General features: G+C 45.6%; 1 protein-coding gene across 3 annotated transcripts in view; it reads right to left on the bottom strand.

Annotated features, from left to right (window-relative positions):
* Positions 1–11636, bottom strand: part of LOC131909426 (uncharacterized) — a 159165-nt gene extending 147529 nt beyond the window's left edge. The window contains exons 1-2 of one of the 3 annotated variants that reach the window (XM_059261051.1): positions 9745–10111; positions 7954–8058 (exon numbers count right to left, since the gene is read on the bottom strand). Coding sequence is in view for 1 of the 3 variants with exons in the window: in XM_059261049.1 (XP_059117032.1) it covers positions 11354–11361 (8 nt within the window). In the remaining 2 variants the exon portion in view is untranslated. Of the gene's footprint in view, positions 1–7953; positions 8059–9744; positions 10112–11353 lie in introns of those variants that run through there. The other 2 variants (XM_059261049.1, XM_059261053.1) reach the window with 2 other exon arrangements.
* Positions 11637–19315: the final 7679 nt, after the last annotated feature.

Genomic DNA, 19315 nt, shown 5'->3' with positions numbered 1-19315 from the left:
CTTGAGCTCTAATGTTGCATTCTCATCAGACCAGCAGGGGCTGTGTCTACAGTGATCAGAAAGAAAAAGAGCTTGCTTAGAGAATGGTAGTTCCCCAGCTCTGTGTAAACAGCTACGAGTGATGGATTTCTGCAAGAAGAAGCATGCATGTTTTTAAGTCTAGGAAGACAGTCTTCTGAGATGCATGCATCCTCATCCAAGGAGAAAAGCTCAGAGTGGGGGGTCAACTTTTACCCAGTCTAACTGTGACTCAGGATCAGAGGTCATCCAAGGTTAGCCATCCATCACTCCCCACTCCCAGAGCCAGGTAACACTGTTTATAATCGCGGGCTAATAGCAGTACCTGTAATCACAGCACCTAGAAAGTGGAGGCAGGAGGATCAGGACCTCAAGGTCGTCCTTGGCTGCGTAGAGAGTTTGAGGGCAACCTGGACCACAGGAGACCTTGTCTCAGAAACAAAACAAAACAAACTAATCATCATCGTCATCATCATCATCTCAGACTACAGATGCCCTTCTGGTCAGTAGATTCAGGAAGACTCAAGGGAAAGCCCTCAAAGTTGACTGAGCTTCTAGAGATCTAGAAGCCATCCCTTTAAATGAGGCAAACACACCCAAAGCCCATGTTTGCCACAATTCTCAATATCAAAGCTTTCCTCACCATAGTGGACAATGGCTTGTCATCACAGTAGACAATGGCTTGTCATCACAGTGGACAATGACTTGTCAAAAGTGCACTTTCCAGTAAGGCCTTTCAAACCTTTGGTGGACTGGTTCTACTCTCCATGTCTCTCCTCACCCAACACTGCACCCTAACCAAACAGCTATCTGTCTGTTCTGGTAGCTCCTATATGGTCACAGTGCCTGGCATAGGCAGGCAGCACCATGACCAGTTCCCTGAAGTCAATCATGTTCTTTTCCTCTCTGGGTCTAGACGTGGGCCAATGCCTCTGACTCCCCATCCCATCCCTCTGGCCAGCCTCTTCCCTTTTTCTAAGAATCGGCTCCAGAGTCTTCCTCATCTCATCATGTGACCCTCTCCCTGTGCTGCATACAGGATGTTGTCACGCTGCCCCAAAGATCCCAAGAAGGATGGAAGAGAAATGATGCTTGGTTCTGCTTTCACGGTCCAGTTGTCACTCTGAACAAGTGTGACTCTTCTAAAGAAGCCCCTTCGTCCATGTCAAGAGAGAAGGTTGGGAAAGCTCTGTTAGGAAAGTGTTTGCAAGAGAGGACCTGTGATCAACCCCAAACCCCACATACAGAAGTTGACATGGTGGCCTGTGCTTGCAATCCCAGTGCTGGGGAAGAGAAAAGGGCAGACATTGGTTAGTCAGCCTACTCGGCAAGTTTCAGGCTGATGAGAGGCCCTATCTCAAAAAACAAAAAAAGTAAAGAAGTTAGTAGTACCTGAGAAATGGTACCTGGGCTTGCCCTCTGGCCTCCACAGTCCACACACATGAACCACATTGACAAATGTACACACACACACACACACACACACACACACACACACACACACACACGATAGCAGGTAGGATTATAGCATTAATAACCTTCTTAAGAGAATCAGAACTGCATAAAACTTCCCAGAGCACCCCACTTAAAGCGGAGTCAGTTCCAGTCTCCTGGAACTCTGACTGTGTCTGGAAGTCAAGGCTGAAAGGGAGCTCAGGTCATCTTGGCCTCTCCATTTAGTGAGGATGCCTATCAAAAAGACAAAGAGGAACTGGATGCAGCTTGTCTCTAAACCCACTGAAGCTCCCCCCATTGCTGCTATGACTTACATCCCATGCTTTGCGTAGACACAGGCCATCTCTGGCCATCTCCAGTCACTAAAGGAGAAGGGAAAGTCTTAGGGGAACCTTCAGTCCATGTCCTCTGAATGTTGTTCATAGGTGTGGCACCATCTCCTTTTGGCCTGTTTCATGCTACCTTTACTTCATTATTACTCTTTTCCTTAACTCACTGTGTAGAAGCATAAATATCTAGTTTAACCACAGTTGAAGCCAAATGGATTTGATATGCTATTATAGTCTTTCCTTAGCATCCTTAATAGGAATATATAACTGATGTGCATGCATCCATATGCTTGTGTGTGTGGTGTGTGTATAGTGTGTGTGTGTGTGGTGTGTGTGTAGTGCGTGTGTGGTGTGTGTGTGTAGTATGTGTGTGGTGTGTATATGTGATGTGTGTGTGGTGTATATGTGTGGTGTGGGTATGTGATATGGGTGTATGTATGTGGTGTGTGTGGTGTGTGTGTGGTATGTGTGTATTCATGCAGATACCTGTACAGATTCTTTCTGTAAGTGACACTAGGTGAGTTCTTCCATTGTTCTCCACTTAGTTTTTTGAGAAGGATTTTTTAGCCAGACAAGAGCTCACCAGTTGGTTAGACGGGATGGTCAGGAATCCAGGGATCCGTAGAGACCTGAACTTGGGTTCTCATGCTTGTGGGGCAGGCACTTTCCTGACTCAGCCATCTCCCCACTGCTACACAGCTTAGCAAAGAAACCAAATCTACTGTAAATCACTTCAAGTCAGCCTGCCTGCCTTACTGGCACACACCAGCAGGACCTGAGTCCCTCCAACGACAAACTACTTCCTGCTCCTCTCCCTTGTCTCGATCCACTCTTCCACAGGCACATATCTTTTCTGAAATGCCAACCAGTGAAGCATACACAGATCCCAACCTGAAGCTCATTTCACAATAGTAGTTTCTTTCATTAACAGTTTTTTTTTTATTAGCCCCTAGACTAGGTCACTTTGCCTCCCACACATTTGATCCGTGTCTATGTGTGAAATAATCCTTTGCCCTAATGTTCTTCACTAACAACCAAGAAATTAGGAACAAACAGCAAAAATAAAAAAAAATAAATAAATAGAAAAACAGTACCTAAGAAAATACTGGCGACTCCATCTTAACGGTCTATGGGTGACGTACGACTGTATCGAGCATAATGCATGCAAATTCGTAACAGGACATGGGTGAGTTATTTTCACACTGTCACTTGTCACACAAATTACATGGGTTTCCATTAGCTGCTTAATTCGCAGATACATATTTTTAAAAAGACACAAATTCCACTAGAAATTTCTGCCTCATTTCTGGGCCTCTTGGGGAAGATAGAAACCCATCCACAAAATCACCAAAGACCTTAAGATTTAGGGAAAGCCCACATTCCATAGACAGGATTTCTATTGCCAAGGTAAATACTGTGGGGAAAAGTCATTCAAGGACCCAAACATCTTCAGAAAAGGAGACAGGGGCCTGAGACCGTGTGAGAAGTCTGAATCTAGATGTCCTTTGGGAGAAGAAATAGCAGGGGTCAGCTGCGTGGTTTCCAAGTCCGCCATGGCGGGGGAAGGTGTGGCTGGTGAGGGATGGCTCCGGCTGTCTGCTTTATGTCATTCTCCTGGACTGGACAGAACAGAGCCTTCCACATGTGTCCCTGAGGAAAGTGACTGGGGACTGTAGACTTCTGTTGCTAGGGGCGGTGGGGCCCATGGATGCAGCTGTTTGACTAAATTCAGCCTCGGGCTTTGTTCTGTTTTAGGAAACTAGCAGATGCTTCTGAGAACTGACCTGGTTTAATCCACAGCCAGACTATCTTAGAGCTGGGCAATGTTGTTACCCATCTCATACATACCCAATATCGATCCCACATTGTTCCAAGCAGCTGCTGTTAGTGTATATGAACATGTGGGAGAAGAACCAGACAGAAGACTCCCAGAATCTATATCAAGAGCGGTGAGAACTTTGTCCATGACTATCGATGAGGCCTTGAGTGAGTTATGACTTTCTCTGGGACTCAGATGTCTTGTTTGTCAGGAAGAAAAAGGAAAAAGAAACAATGGGTTGATTTTTGCCAGGGGCCAGCTCTGAGCCATCCGAGCCATCTCAGACACTGTGTTGAACAGAATTTTGAATCAGTGTAAATGCCACATTTAATTAGTAATATCTGCTGCCACCACAGGCAGAGGGGCGAGAGCAGGCATATCATCTACTTAGCATCTTTGGACCACAGCATCTCTAAGTCTCCTCCCTGTCCAAATTATTGGAATGTATGACCCTAGCCCAACCATGTAAGTAAATGTAGTCCCTTTTAAAATGAAAATAGAAGGATTCACCTTGGAACATCAGAGACCTCCTTTTGCCGTTGAGTGACTGGCTTTTATCAAACAATTTAATCTCCCTGAGTTTCTGTTTCCTCGTCTTCAAACTAAGAACAAAAATATTTAACCTATCTATAACCTATATAACAATCTTTCATTTTCCCAGTACCAGGGATTGAACACAGAGCCTCGGCCATGCTAGGCAAGCACTCTACTCCTGAGCTACACACACAGGTCATAGAGAATGCAGGAGAATGTAGAAGGTCTGCTTTGAACACACAGGTCTTAGAGAATGCAGAAGAATGTAGAAGGTCTACTTTGAACACACAGGTCTTAGAGAATGCAGGAGAATGTAGAAGGCCTGCTTTGGACACACAGGTCTTAGAGAATGCAGGGGAATGTAGAAGGCCTGCTTTGGACACACAGGTCTTAGAGAATGCAGGAGAATGTAGAAGGCCTGCTTTGGACACACAGGTCTTAGAGAATGCAGGAGAATGTAGAAGGCCTGCTTTGGACACACAGGTCTTAGAGAATGCAGGGGAATGCAGAAGGCCTGCTTTGGACACACAGTCTTAGAGAATGCAGGAGAATGTAGAAGGCCTGCTTTGGACACACAGGTCTTAGAGAATGCAGGAGAATGTAGAAGGCCTGCTTTGGACACACAGGTCTTAGAGAATGCAGGAGAATGTAGAAGGCCTGCTTTGGACACTGCCAACGGTGACATTCAATTAAACAGGAGCTACTATCATTATTTTTATCACCACTGTTCGTCAACCCCAAACTGGAATCACTACATATTCTAACATGATTAATAAAATAGGCTTACAGTGAGGGCTAGTTGTCATTTTTTTCAAGAAATAACCCTGAGCTTCTCCTCCCAAAATACTGTTCAAATATTTATCATAGAAAATTACAAAAATGTATCGAAGTAGGGACTATTACAATAAATTCCCATGGGTCTCTCACCATGTTCCCAGAATCAGCCATTCAAGACTAACCTTGTTTCCTTTATATCCTCACCCACCTGCCTCTCCTCAGACCCCCCCTGGATTTTCAAAAGTAGATTCTACAGCACCTTCACCTGTTAGTGATACATCAAAAGCAATAGGTTTGTAATTTTTTATAATTATAAAAGCGGTTTAAGCAGATGAAACGACAACTTCAAAGTGTGATTAGGAAATTGTTCCTTCACATCCATGAAGAACATTCCAGAAAAGTCACTAGCAAGTGTATTATTTTTAAAAACAATAATCAGGCTGGCTCAGGAGGCCCCATGGGGACAGAAGTGTGTATGATTTATTACGCTACACGAAGTGAGTTATTTCATTCTTCCCGATATTTATGACACTGTTAAAACACTGAATACATCAACATCAAAATTAATCATGAATAATATTTAATTAGTGCTTGACAAGGATCAATTTGGCAACTCTTTTTGTTCCTTCTCCTTCTCCTGAATAGAAAAATACTCATAAACTAAAGTGTTTTATTTTTCCCATCTGCTTCTGGTAAAGTGCATCCCTGAATGGCTAACTTGCTTGAGAGCCTCTGAACTTTCATATACCCAGGTAATTAGACTCAGATGCTGTCCGACGGGGATTATAAATCAAGCTTGTGTGTGTGAGCAGCGAGCAGGCCACTCACACCAGGAAGGGTGTCGCCAGTCCTCACAGACCCGCCTGGCTGGATGAGCTCTCACGTAACTGCCATGACACAGGGGTCCTGCTCTCGCCTCGCTGCCCATCCGAGAGCAATAGCCAGAAGCTTCCTTCTTCATTTACAAAAGAAACACAATCCTCTAGGGAAATCAAGCCAAAAAAAAAAAAAAAAAAAAAGTCTGCCCAGCAGCGGACTAGGAGGCCAAGACACCCAGAAGGTCCACAGCAATGGCACCTTTAGGTTGTTGACATCCAAAGCACTTGGTGTCCCAAAAGAACTTCACCAGTACTGCGCACCACTTCCCAATTGTGGCATTTTATTCTACAGGGGACAGATTCAGAGAACTTTCCATTTATTGTTTTGTAACAATAAGTGCAATTGTTTAATTTTGAAAAAACAGCAATATGTACACTGTGGAGACAAAAGCTTCTGGAGTTTTGATTTCTGAAAGAAAATGCATTTATTGTTTGAGGTTTTTTTAAAAAAAATCTTGTTGGGGGAAACAGGAGAGAGAGGAGATGGGGAGAGAGAGAGAGAAGAAGAAGAAGGAGGAGGAGGAAGAGGGGAGAGGAGGGGAGAGGAGGGGAGAGGAGAGGAGAGGAGAGGAGAGGAGAGGAGAGGAGAGGAGAGGAGAGGAGAGGAGAGGAGAGGAGAGGAGAGGAGAGAGGCAGACAGAGAATGTGAGCTGGTGCCTGGATGTCACAATAGTTGTGTGACCCCTGTATGTCATGTTACTTTGTGGATGTCAGAGGACAATCCAGGCGTCGCTTCTCTCCTCACTTTCACCCTGTCTGAGACAGTCTCCTGTTGGTCCCTGAGCTTCCCAAGAGTCTCCTGTCTCCACCTCCCAACTCCCCATAGAAACACTGGGGATTCAAATGCACATTACAGCACCTGGCTTTATGCGGGTTCTGGGGATCTGAACTCAGGTCTCAGAACTTACACTGCAAGTCCTCTACCTACTGTAAGGATTAATCTTGGTGACCAACTTGAAGAGACTTAGAATCATGCAGGGAACAAGCCTGTGGGCACACCATCTTGATTAGGTTAATTGAAGTTGGAATCATGGTGGGTGGCACCATTCCCTGGGCTAGGATCCGGGACTGCAAATGTAGGAAGTGAGCTGAGCACTAACACCAATCATTCTTTGCGTCCTGACTGAATGCAATGAGGCCAGCTACCTCACGCTCCTGCCACTATGACTTCTCAACCAATTGTGAACTGTACCTTGAACTGTGAACCCACTCCCTTAAGTTTCTTGTGTCAGCATATTTGATGACAGCAATAGGAAAAAAATAGCTAATAACTGAGCCGTCTCCTCAGCCTTGAAAGGAAGCATTAAATGCTTGGCATGTACTTGGAGGGAGGGTATCCACCTAAGAGGACTTCTTTTCTTTAAGTATGTCTTGTGCCAGAGAAACTTGGTTGAAAGGTTTCCTAGAGTCAAGATGTAATGCTGTAGGAGACCTAGAGCATGGGGAGTTGGCTAACATATTGAGTTCCATGTCTCACATCTAGGACACCTCGTATCTAATACAAGCCTCCCAACAACCTTGAGTTTGAGCTGAGATGGTCTTGTGAGGTTTCCAGAACCACTCAGCTCAGCTCAGCTCAGTCTTTTCTGACTCAGTCTGCATGACTCACACTGATCCTCTAAATGGATCTTCCATCCCCATAACTGTAACAACTGACATTCATGGAACACTATTGCTAAAGACTTTATGGGCATCACCTCGCTTCTCAGTCTACACTTCTTATTTCCATTTTAAATTAACTGCAAGGCTTAAAAAACATATCTGACTTGTTCAGTCACACAAGGAAGTCACCTGCCTTCAAGGGCCTGTCTCTGTCACGTGCTGCACCTACCCACAGTCAACATGGGCCATGCCCTGGACATTTCATGAGTTACTCAACACTCTGAAGACCCTAATGTGTAAATTCTGCTGAGTCCGCAGGCAAGTGCTGGATGAACTGACACTATGAAAGGGCATAAATCATTAGAACTCCAAGACCTCCAGCAGAGAACACCAGCCACCAAGTGATCTCCTAAAGATACAAGCAAACAATGGGCACACGCATCATTCATAAGGGGGAGGAATGGTACCATGGGAACCGGGCCCTTAGGAAAAGCTAAGTTCTTAGAAGATAACATTGAAGTCAAAATCCTATCTGCCTCACCCGCCTTCTGCTCAATGCTGAATTCCCTCCCTCGCGGCTTCAGGGACAAGGTCATCAGAACTGATTTCTGCTTCGCTGACTTTTCCACATGCAACCTGAAAGTCCCTGGAAAGAAATCAATGACCATGAGATCATTAAAGTATGTGATTTGAATTAAAGCAGGGTCCTACATTAGAGTGGGGGCAATAAACCTGCTCACGGCCAACTGGAGAACCAGGGGACAGTGTATTCATGCCAGTGCCTGTTTCCCTTCCGGCTGACCCTCCATGTGACAGTCCCTGACTGGGCCTGGTGCTCTGAACCCACATCAGACTGGGTCAACTCACCTAGACCGTCTGTCACACGTGCCATTTTCTGAGTCTGCCTAGGGAAGTGAAAAATTTGTCCTTTAAAGTGATCACCATCACCAAGGCTAAGAGAAAAGACTCGCTGTGCGTACAACACTGAAAAAGAAAAATGAAAGGAAAACAGAGCGCAAGTCTAGACTGCCGAAAAATAATAAATCGGCATCGTTGTAAAACCATGTTGCATGACAAGAATACAAATATTATTCATCTCAAGGAAAGGGCTGACCTAAGAGGTGATTTATAGACACTTCAAATGCAGTCCAGGAAGTAAACGGAAAAATTAGGGTGCAAGGTCACAGAATAGGCAAGAGTCAACTTAAGGGTAAAGTTAAAATCTCGAGGAAGGGAGCACACAGTTCAACTTACCATATTAAATTAAGATCTGTCCTTACTTTGAAGAAATGGGAAAGGCTAGATCTTAAGGTGCATATGCTATGAACGGCATTTTTATCTCCACACCAGGACAGAATGCTAGTTACAGAGTGAGAAGTACCAGTGCCAAAGGGATGCTTTGCAAGGAAAACAGACTTGGTGGCACGCCTCGAGTCAACCATGTCACCAGTGGGTGAGCACAACAAACAGCAGCGACACTTAAGGGGCTTGGAAGGCACGGTCCGAGGAAGAACACAGAGCCCAGAATGCAGTTTGGTTTGGGGCGGGGGGCGCTGTGTTGGTTCCCTTTTTATGAGAATAGTCTGAATTGGACTCTAGACTAAGCTCATCGGTGACTAGGGGGAAGGGACAGAGGTAGAAGGGGTGTTCTGTCAGACTTGCGTAAGGTCAAGCCAACAAGTTTAGCCAGCATTCCCGCAGACAGCATAACGGAACTCAGCAAGTTACAGAAAAAAGAGAAGAGAAACGTGAGAGCAGGAGCGAGTGGACTGAGGAGACTCAGAGGGAGGGGTTGGAGTCGGTATGTCCAGGATACATTGTATACATGTATGAAATTGTCAGCAAATACAAGATATTCTTTAAAAGGGGATGCTCCTCTGTAAGGATTAGGGGTTCTGTTCTCTCAAGTTCTAAAATAAATTTTAGTGTGTGTGTGAGGGGGGGGGGATATTGGGATATATGTGTGGCACACTCTCACTAAACCTGGAACTAGGCTGCCACCCATCAAGATCCAGTGACCCTCCTGTCTCTGCTGGGGTTACAGGTGCATATGCTCACACCTGGCTTTCTATGTGGGTTCTGGAGATTTGAACTCAGCTCCACACGCACACAGCAAGCACTTCTACCCACGGACTCACCTCCTTAGCCCTCATCCTTGTCTTTCACGCATTCTGGTTAAATCCAGTTTGCATGTGAACTCCTCTCAGCCCCCCCATAACGTGGATGTTCTCCAGTGAAGCCACTAGAGGGCGGTGATTTGAGATTTGTGCAATTAAGAATTGCTAACGCAGTCCCGTTTCCCCGGCCACTGCCAGCAGCAATCAGTAATTACCATTGACAGAAGGAGCAGAAGGTCCACGACTGTCCCCTGCACCCAAATCCACATGAAGCAAATCATCCAAGGCCTTTGAAAGATGTGAACTGTGTAAGCCAGGCTCACAGTCACTGCTGACAAAAGGCACACCAGAAACGGCTGTTCTGTGCAGAAGGGGGAAAGGCAGAGTGGCGCTCAGAGATACCAAGCATTTCCTGCATCCTCCCGTCTCAAAAACAAGCCCAGGAGGGGCTTCCTCGCTGCTCCGTTCATGGTCAGGGAATGCTTTCTCCTGCAGTTCCTCCCACCTTCACCAGGGCTCTGATGACGGCTGTCCTGTGACTTCACCTGCATGTCCCGATGGCAGACAGGGAAAGACAGAAAACCAGGGGCAGCACCTCTGAGCCTAACACATCCCACCTCTTCAGCCCACATCCACAATGCTCAATGTGATGTCAGTTGTCAGCCTGGGGCAGCCAGGGTCAAAGCATCTTGAGGACAAGGATGATGGTGTGGAAATCCCAATGGGTCACTGGGAATTGGTCCTGGGCTGCCATTTATGACCCACAAACTCCAGGCTCTCCGGCCTCTAAAAGGCATTCTCATATTGCAGTAAGAGAGCATGTTCTTGAGAGAATGTGTCCCCTGAGTTGTCACCTGCCCCTGCCCCCATCCCCCCACCCCCATCTGGAGACCTGAACACAAGGCTGCAGCTAATTACAAGTCACACCAGACAGAGATCTGATGTCAGCCAAGGGTATGGGAAGGGGCAATGGGAATGTCTGCTTTTCTTTCAAACTCGGGCGTCAAGAGTTCCAGGCCAAGTACAATGAAAAGTTTCACACAGCAGCCTTGGCTGAGGCTCCCCAAGCCCCGAGTTCCTAGCCTGCTCAAAGGAGACTAGGATTGGTAAAATTGTCTCAAAGAGTCACTAAGAGGCTGGGATGAAATAGTGAGGTAATCCATATAAGAACTCTGAGTTTAGTTAGAGAAGTTCCTCAGCTTGCTATGAGATTACGTCCTGAAAAACCCATCATAGGCTAAAAGCACCAGCTGAAAATGCATCTAACACACACAACTTGCCCAGCCTCCCCGCTTAGCCTAGCCCGCTTTGCATGAGCTCAGAACATCTGCCTCAGCCTGCAGCTGGGCAAAACCAACTAATACAAAGCCTGTTTCTTCCTCAAACGTTGAAGCACTCATGGAATTGATGGATACTGTGCAGCGCACTGTAACTGCCTGCTCTTCGGTCTCGGCATGGCTGACTGGGTGTGGTGGCTTCCTGCCCTGCCCACCATTGTGGCGGATACCTTCTTACCAATGAGCAGACCTAGAAAGGATCCAATGTCAAAATTCACTATGTAGTTTCTAATGCTCCATGTGTATCAACGTCTCCTTATCACACAGCTGGAAGTTTGGACTGCCTGGACTTTTTAGTTGGTGTCTATCCATGACCCACATGGGGAGGTGCTCAGTGCTCCTGGCTAAGAGCAAGGTCCCAGGGATTGAAAATAGTGAGATGGCTGAGGTATGTGAGCGAACCCAGTTTCTCCATTACTATGTGGGCCTGGCCAATTTCTCTGAGCTCTGTTTTCTTGTCAGCAAAGCAAGGATAACAATAGCTTACCTCATCATAATAAAGTAGTCGTTTTCCTGGAATCCCCTTAAAGAACAGGTGCTCTCCCTGCATTATCTTGTTCATCTCCACAGTCACCTTTTACTGATACGGAAACTGAGGCCTGGAGATGTTAAACAGCACTTTCTAAACATGTCATGCAGATTAGGATTCCTCGAGCCTGGCAGTATCACTGTCATGGTGACGTGAGATCGTGCGGATAAACATCAGCCCAGGAGCTTGTAGGCAGAGTAAGTACTGCTACTGTCCTCTTGTCCTCAGGGCTGGCTGACTCAAGGCCTCTCTTCATCCTGCTATTTATCTCTGATCACTCACAACAAAAACCCAGAGCCGTGGGGTGCAGGGGACAAGCACAGACTCTGGGACCACAGCCACTAGCTGTGTGACCTTGGGGAGGTAAAGGAATGTTTCAAAGCCTCCGTTTCCTAACTTGTCACACAGGGGCCGTAAGAAGAGCACCTACGATGCTAGTGTGTCTTTTAAGGATAAAATAAGAGACAGTGAGAGGGCTCGCTCGGTGAAAGTGTGCCGCACAGCACGGCCACCTGAGTCCTAGCCCCAGAACTCACCGTGGAAGGAGACAACTGACTCCTGGAGGATGTCCTCTGAGATGCACATACACACTGGGGCACACGTGTGCGGGAAGATGGCCTCTGAGATGCACATATACACTATCTGTGGCACACGTGTGCGGGAAGATGTCCTCTGAGATGCACATACACACTGGGGCACACGTGTGCGGGAAGATGTCCTCTGAGATGCACATATACACTGGGGCACATGTGTGCCTGTGTGCACACGCACACATAGACACACAGTAAATATGTTTTTAAAGGATAAAATTTAAATGAAATGTTTGCATAAGTGCCTACATAATATAAATAATATTATCCTTATGAAAGAGGGAGAGTGGACAACTTACTAAGCAACTTGCTAAAAGACTCTTCTGAGTCAAAAACATGGCATTTTGATTAAACAGGGTCCCTGGAATTACCAGTGCATTTCTGCAAGCAATTTAGGGTGGGCTCTTGCTCTGTAGGCACTACTCATTTTCCCACCACCCCCCATCTGTCTCTGTCTCGTCTCTGTCTGTTTCTCCCACTGAATCCCCGGCTCTCTCTCACACACACACCCTTCAGGGCCTTGAAATCCATTCAGTCATGACTGACGTCTAACACACATGTGATCCCAGGCAAACCAATGGAAACATGGAAAAACTTCCTCTGAGGGAAGGCTGTGGAGTTCAAAAGAAAAACGCATGTACAAAATTGTTCAAAAGTTCAAAAGCACAGTTGTACAATCCTTTCTCCCACCACACACACACAAAAGTGGCCCCCAAGGAAAGGACATAACACAGGGCATTTGTAATTGACCTGGCTTGATAGAGAATTTAAATTAAAAAAGAATTTTAATTCGTCCGTCATCACAGTGTAGCTGAAGTATGCATTTAGTAGCTAATGATCAAGTCTGATGAATCTGCATACTCTCTCTCTCTCTCTCTCTCTCTCTCTCTCTCTCTCTCTCTCTCTCTCTCTGCAGCCTCCAGGGGGCGTTAGCACTAATCCTAGCCCAACCCTGACCGGCTCTGCTGTTCGCATGTCTGGGCTAGGCCAAATTCTGGATTAGGAACTGTCAAGACAGAGTAAGTCCCAGCAGTTCCATTGCACAGCAGTCACAAGTCCCTGGACGTTCCGGGAGTCGAGAAGCTCAGTTCCCAGTGAGGAGAGCAGCAGACAAGGGTCGCACCCTGGCAGGGAGTGCACCCAGACCTCCAGAGCTGGGAAAGAACACCAGCAGCACGCAGATCCAATGGCTACAGTAAAGAGTTTCCTGGGAGCCCCTTCGTGAAACTGGGTTTCTCCAGAAATTCTTCCCAGGCAGCAGAATCTGGGACAGCCCCACCTTTTACAAGTTTCCAAGGCAGATGGAGAAACCCACTCACATCCGTCTTTGCTCATTATTGGTCCTGTTCTGCCTGGTCCCTGAAACGCTATATGTTATCTCGGGCCTGTTTGTTTTCATCTGTCAGAGTGGTTTATTGTTAAGGAAATACGGTGTCGGCTGTCTCTTCCCTACCATCAAAGCTGCCTCATTAAAGTTAATAGTGTTTGACTTGCAGAGATCTCTTGCTAGGGTAACCCAAGAAAGCCCTTGCTGGCTGGTAGGTTTCCCGGCAGTTAAGGCACCAAATAGATGTCAAGGCTGCATTAACCTTTCAGGAAGAGAAAAGAGGGAAGGGAAGGGAAGGGAAGGGAAGGGAAGGGAAGGGAAGGGAAGGGAAGGGAAAAGGAGACTGCACAGCTACATCCAGTAGGTGCTCAATAAATGCACCTTTCATGAAACTAATTCTACCCACCTCTTTAGAATGAGGTGCTGAACTAAATGACCTGGGTCCTAACCTTGCCACTCATGGTTCTGTGACCTGGGGCTCATCACTTCTCCAGGCTGAACTTGAGTTTACTTATCTTGGGTAACAAGGGAGATGGATTAGGAGGAAGCCCTCTTAAGTAATCATACCTTAAAGTCTGATGTCTACAGGTAAAACCTAAAGAAAGTGAGATCAGCGTCTCTCCCCTGCTCCAGACTCAACTACTCTACTTCTGACTGTGTACTGCCAAATGTCCCATGTCCACTGCAATAGTGCGTCTCGGGCACTCTCTCTACCTCCAGGTCACCACCATCTATTGCACGTTCGTTCAGGGTTTGTCCATCTCAGCTGAATTAGTGTTACCACCTCTCTCCCCTGCAAGCCAAGCTGCCCTGAGCAGTGGTCTCAGTTCTCATCTAAGCGCTGATGGCCAGGGGTCATATTGGCTGACCACTGACCATGCAGATGCAGAGGACGGGAACATAAAACCCACCTTCCTTTGCTGTGGATATAGTTCTGTATAAATAAAACACTGATTGGCCAGTGGCCAGGCAGGAAGTATAGGCGGGACAAGGAGAGAGAAGATTTCTGGGAAGTGGAAGGCTGAGGCAGAGAGACACTGCTAGCCACCGCCATGACAAGCAGCATGTGAAGACGCTGGTGAGCCACGTGGCAAGGTATAGATTTATAGAAATGGATTAATTTAAGCTGTAAGAACAGTTAGCAAAAAGCCTGCCACGGCCATACAGTTTGTAAGCAATATAAGTCTCTGTGTTTACTTGGTTGGGTCTGAGTGGCTGTGGGACTGCCGGGTGAGAGAGATTTGTCCTGACTGTGGGCCAGGCAGGAAAACTCTAACAACATTCCTTTCTTGGAAGAAAGGAAGAGCTTATCAATTTCTCCCCCTTCCTGTACAGGAAGACTCCTTCTCTTGGCTTCCTGGGTTACCCTTCATCAGAAGCGCAAGATCAGCGAGGCAGTAGAATGAGTGGGAAGCAGAGAAGGGGAGAAGGGAAGTGTTTCTGGCTTTGAGATGTGTTTACAAGTGGGGTTGTAGTAGCCCATCCAATTATCACAGGAAAAAGCCCACCAAACATCCTGCATGCATGCAGAGCTGGGACCCTTGTCAGAAGAGACTGTCTTCAGGCACACAGCTCAAACTTGGATGGGTCCCAGCACACTGCACCTGGTTAAGACTCTTAAACAATCACAAGCCACATGTTTAGTTGTATTTTTGGCCCAATTCTCTGGAGGAGAAAGGAAAAGTAAAGCAAAGAGAACTGTTTATTTAGTCAGTCAGTCCTTCAGTCAGTCCATCAATCAGTCCATCAGTCAGTCAGCGCTACCCACAGAGCATTTCCTTCCCCAGGTTAAGTGCTAACTAACCAGTGGAACAAGGCTGTAAGGCAGTGGCACTCAACCTGGGTGGTCATCCTTTGGGGGGGGGGTGTTGAACAACCCTTTCGCAGGGCTCACCTGAGAGTATCAGAAAATATATTTACATTATGACTCATAACAATAGCAAAATTACAGTTATGAAATAGCAACGAAAATAATTTTATGGTTGGGGTCACCACAACATGAGGAACTGTATTAAAGGGTCACAGCATTAGGAAGGTTGAGAACCACTGCTGTAAGGAATAAAACTTAGTCTTTATCTGCACATTATTACTCAAATCCATAGAAAGTCCATTTGTAAAGTGCTTGCTGCCCAAGCAGGACCTGAGCTGGGATCCACAGCACTCATATAAAAGCCGAGTATGGCAGCACTCACTGAGACCCTGGCACTGAGGTGCCAAGGTAGAGCCTCAGAGTCTGTTGGCGAGCTGATCTGGACAGTTTGGTGAGCTGTGGATTTCATGGTGGACCCTATCTTGCAGAGGTAAGGTAGAGAGTCAACTAAAGAAGATAACCTCACGTTGACCTCTGGCCTCCACACTCACATGCGCAGGTACACACACACACACACACACACACACACACACACACACACACACTTTGATTTGTGTGATGCTGTAATGTTTTTTAACAGTTAAAAATGGAAAAATAAAAGGATACAAATAATGAAAAGAGCCATCTATACACACTCATTCACTCATCAGTGTCCTCACAAAAGCTTTGTGAGCTGGTTAAAGTCCACATCGTCGCTATCAGAACAACCGAGGAAACAGAAACAGGGAGAGACTAGCTCATGTGCCTGGTGACTAGCTAGTTAAGAGCCAGTGATTAAAAATAGAAATCATCTACCTTCCGGTGCCCTGAGCCTTTTTGTTTCACCCAAGGCATCTTTGACTTCCCAACAGCTGCCTCTGTAATGGCCGGGGGCAAGAATTTTCAAGGCTCCTTCCAGTTAGAAACATCTGAGTCTTTTGTTTTAGTCTGCTGGTCAGACCCCTTAGAATTGTTTTGAAACATAATGACTTGTGCTAGTTTTAGGTTCAAAACATCCAGCTTTCCTGGGCTGTCTTTACAACTTCAAAGAGGGTGAAGTCAGAGGCACAGTTACCATTAGAAGTGTGTAGCAACCTCACCTCTCCATCAAGCCATCCCATGGTGAAGAGAATTATTTTACTACCCACATCATTTGAGCTGAAAACTGCCCCGATGTTCTCTTTACTAATCTTTTTCCTGTTTCAAATCCTCCATCAGGCCTTTCTGCCAGGCTTCTGAAGGGTCGGGTCCCACATGCACACTTCCAGCCCAGAAATGTGTTTCTTTTTTGGGTCACTGGAAATTATTCAGAATATCTGGCACGGAAACATATTGCTTTTAATTAAAAGGCTATGATTTCTGTGAATTCTCATTTAAGCTACTGAAAGAAATCTGTTCTTTAAAAGCAAAACAGTTAACACGTTAAGATATAATGCTGAAAAATGGTTCATGCTTTTAAGACTGCTTAAGCAGATGAAAATAAGCTGCCTGGTATTGCAAAAAAAAAAAAATCAGCTCATATTTAGTAAAATCCTTCACTTCCAAGTAAAATCCTTCACTTCCAAGTAGAGGGGCAAATTTAGAACATGTGTGCCCAATTAGCCATGAAAACTCAACTAGACGTGAACCATCCCAACCATCTGCCTGTTGATGTTAAAGCAGAGAGCCTATTAACAGGAACGTCATTTAAACAGTTAAAAAGTGATAAAGTACATAACTCAGATCTGATAGAGCTTGAAATATGATACCGTTGTATACTAATGCCAAATCAACTTTGAATTATGATTCCAGTAAAGTTGAAGATAACTCAAGCATGTTAATTAGTGATCCACAAACTCAGAACTCACTTTATTATATATGGTATTCAGTCACACCTCTTTGCCCATGAGCAGGAAAACATTCTCTGACATTCAGAGGTAAAAAGCCGTGAAAATCCTCCTGAATCCTAGATTCTAGATGCCCTACAAGTAACCAATATATCCTTCCTCATCCAAGTTATCTTTTAAATGTATTATAACTCAAGGCAATTTATCCAGGAACAGTATTTGGAAGGACCATTGGGGCAGGAAAATTTGATGGTTGTGGAGAAAGACACAATGGATAGAATCACTTCTGTCCACATGATTGTTGCTCCAACTCTGAGGACCTGTCCACATGGGCCTAGTGAAGACAGACCACAAAGAGTAGGAGAAGATCGCACTCATTCCCAGCTTTGTGGAGATTTATGTATCTGGTTTGCGTTCCAGCAGTATTCACCACATCCTCGAGAGCTGGCTGAACCCAGCAAGAAGGTTCTGGAGAACAACAGGTCTTACTTCGAGCATCACTACTCTAGGTGTTTAGTATATTAAGAAGCATTTGTAAATTAAACCCCAAACATGATTGTTTTGGAAGGCACACTGAACTCCAATCATCTCATAAAACCATGCCACCTTTTAAAACAGCTTCAAAACTGCTGCCACAGCCTCCTCTACCTCACACAATCAGTTCTCTGCCACCCTCAGAATCCAAATCCTGTTTGTTCCTGGTCAGTGAAACCCTGCTGTTATTCACTCTGGAAAGGAGAAACATTACTGCTCCGTTTTTCATGCTACCATCTCACAGCAGAGAAAGAGAAGTATAGCTGGGTCACTCCTTGGCCTTTCGACAGGGATCAAATGTCCCGCCTGTTCCTGCAGATTAGAGTAGCTGCCGTGCTTCTGGATCTCCGGGAAATCCCACACAGGAGGCTAAACAATGTGTTCCTCATGGTGCCCTTAAAACACCGGTTTTCTTAGAGGAGAGGGAAAAGGCAGTACTGACCGTTGGTGAAGGTTCTGCAAAGTTGAGGTAAAGCCAGCCTGTCTGGCTGTCAGATCTCACTCAAGCTCGCTCAGCATTACTGTGGCTTTCCAAGAACAATCAAACTGTCACCAGTGACATCCTAACCGAGCTCGATTCATCTCCCTTCCCTCCTCAGAGCTGTCTTCAGCCTAGCTGGACTCCTGCTGTATACTCCTAACTGGTCCCTCTGTTAGACGCTCCCATATTTCACACTCTTCCCAAAGTCCAGTTCCGATCCAATTACTGCCCGTCAAAAAGCTTGGACCGCTGATTCTCACTGCCTATCAGCAGAATTAAGGTCACGTTTTTAGCATGGGATTTAAAGTCTTTTGGTGCCATTGCCCACTCTACCCCTAGCAATCTGTAAGGCCTGCTCCTTTCTGTGCGGACTCCTACGCCCTTGCTCTTGCAAGCAGATCTCTCCGTGGAGCACTGTCTCTGCCCTCCACTCTACCAGCCCTCTAGGCCCAAGTCCTACCAGTATTTAAAGACCTAAGAGAGACAAATTCTTTCAGTGAAAAATGCAAAGCGCACTTCCTGGGTCATGAACAATCAATAATGTCTGTTACCACTGTTACTGCTGCTGTGTGGCATGACCTTAAGTCAGCGGGACAATATGGAATTTTAACTGTGGCTCTCGTGACACTGATTACTTTCATGTTGTTTCATGGTTATGCACCTATTTATAGATGCCTCACATCTCCTTATCAACTACAAATTCCTACAAAGATCCCATTCTATAGTCTCCATGTCAGAACGCAAGTTCTACCTCACACGAGTTACAGAAAAAGGTGAATTCTTGCATCCAGCCACTAGAGGACAGGGTTGGGCCACTGTTGGTGCAACCGTCCTACAATTTGTAACAAAGGTTTAAGAATCCAGTCTTCCTAGAAATTGTGTATTTCAAGTAAATATGCATATTTGTTTCATATGATTATTACTGTATACACTTTGACAGGGAAGATGACTAAAACAGCAAAATTTTAAAATTAACAACCAAGTAGAGAATATATGTACCAAGTTTGGTAAAGTACCTATTTTTTTTTTTTCCACAGAAAAAAGTTTTGAAAAATATCCACCAAGTTGTAGCAGTTATTATCTCCTTGGGTGATAGAAGAGACTGAAGAGACATTTTTCTTCCGTGTTGCCTCTTTCTGGTTTTATAGAGCCAATCTGTATTCATTCTGTGACTTTCTCTGGTCACAGAATGAATATGAGTTTGCTTCCTGTCCTACTGTTAAGATGAAATACCCCGACAAAAGCCCCCTGAATGGAGAAAGGTTGATTGGGCTCACTGCTCCGGATTACAGCACATCATTTTGGAGATGTCA

The sequence above is a fragment of the Peromyscus eremicus genome, chromosome 4 (assembly GCF_949786415.1).
Source record: "Peromyscus eremicus chromosome 4, PerEre_H2_v1, whole genome shotgun sequence".
In the NCBI taxonomy this organism is placed as follows: Eukaryota; Metazoa; Chordata; class Mammalia; order Rodentia; family Cricetidae; genus Peromyscus; species Peromyscus eremicus.
The sequence above is the reverse complement of the archived record's forward strand: the minus strand, read 5'-3'. Positions and strand labels throughout refer to the sequence as shown.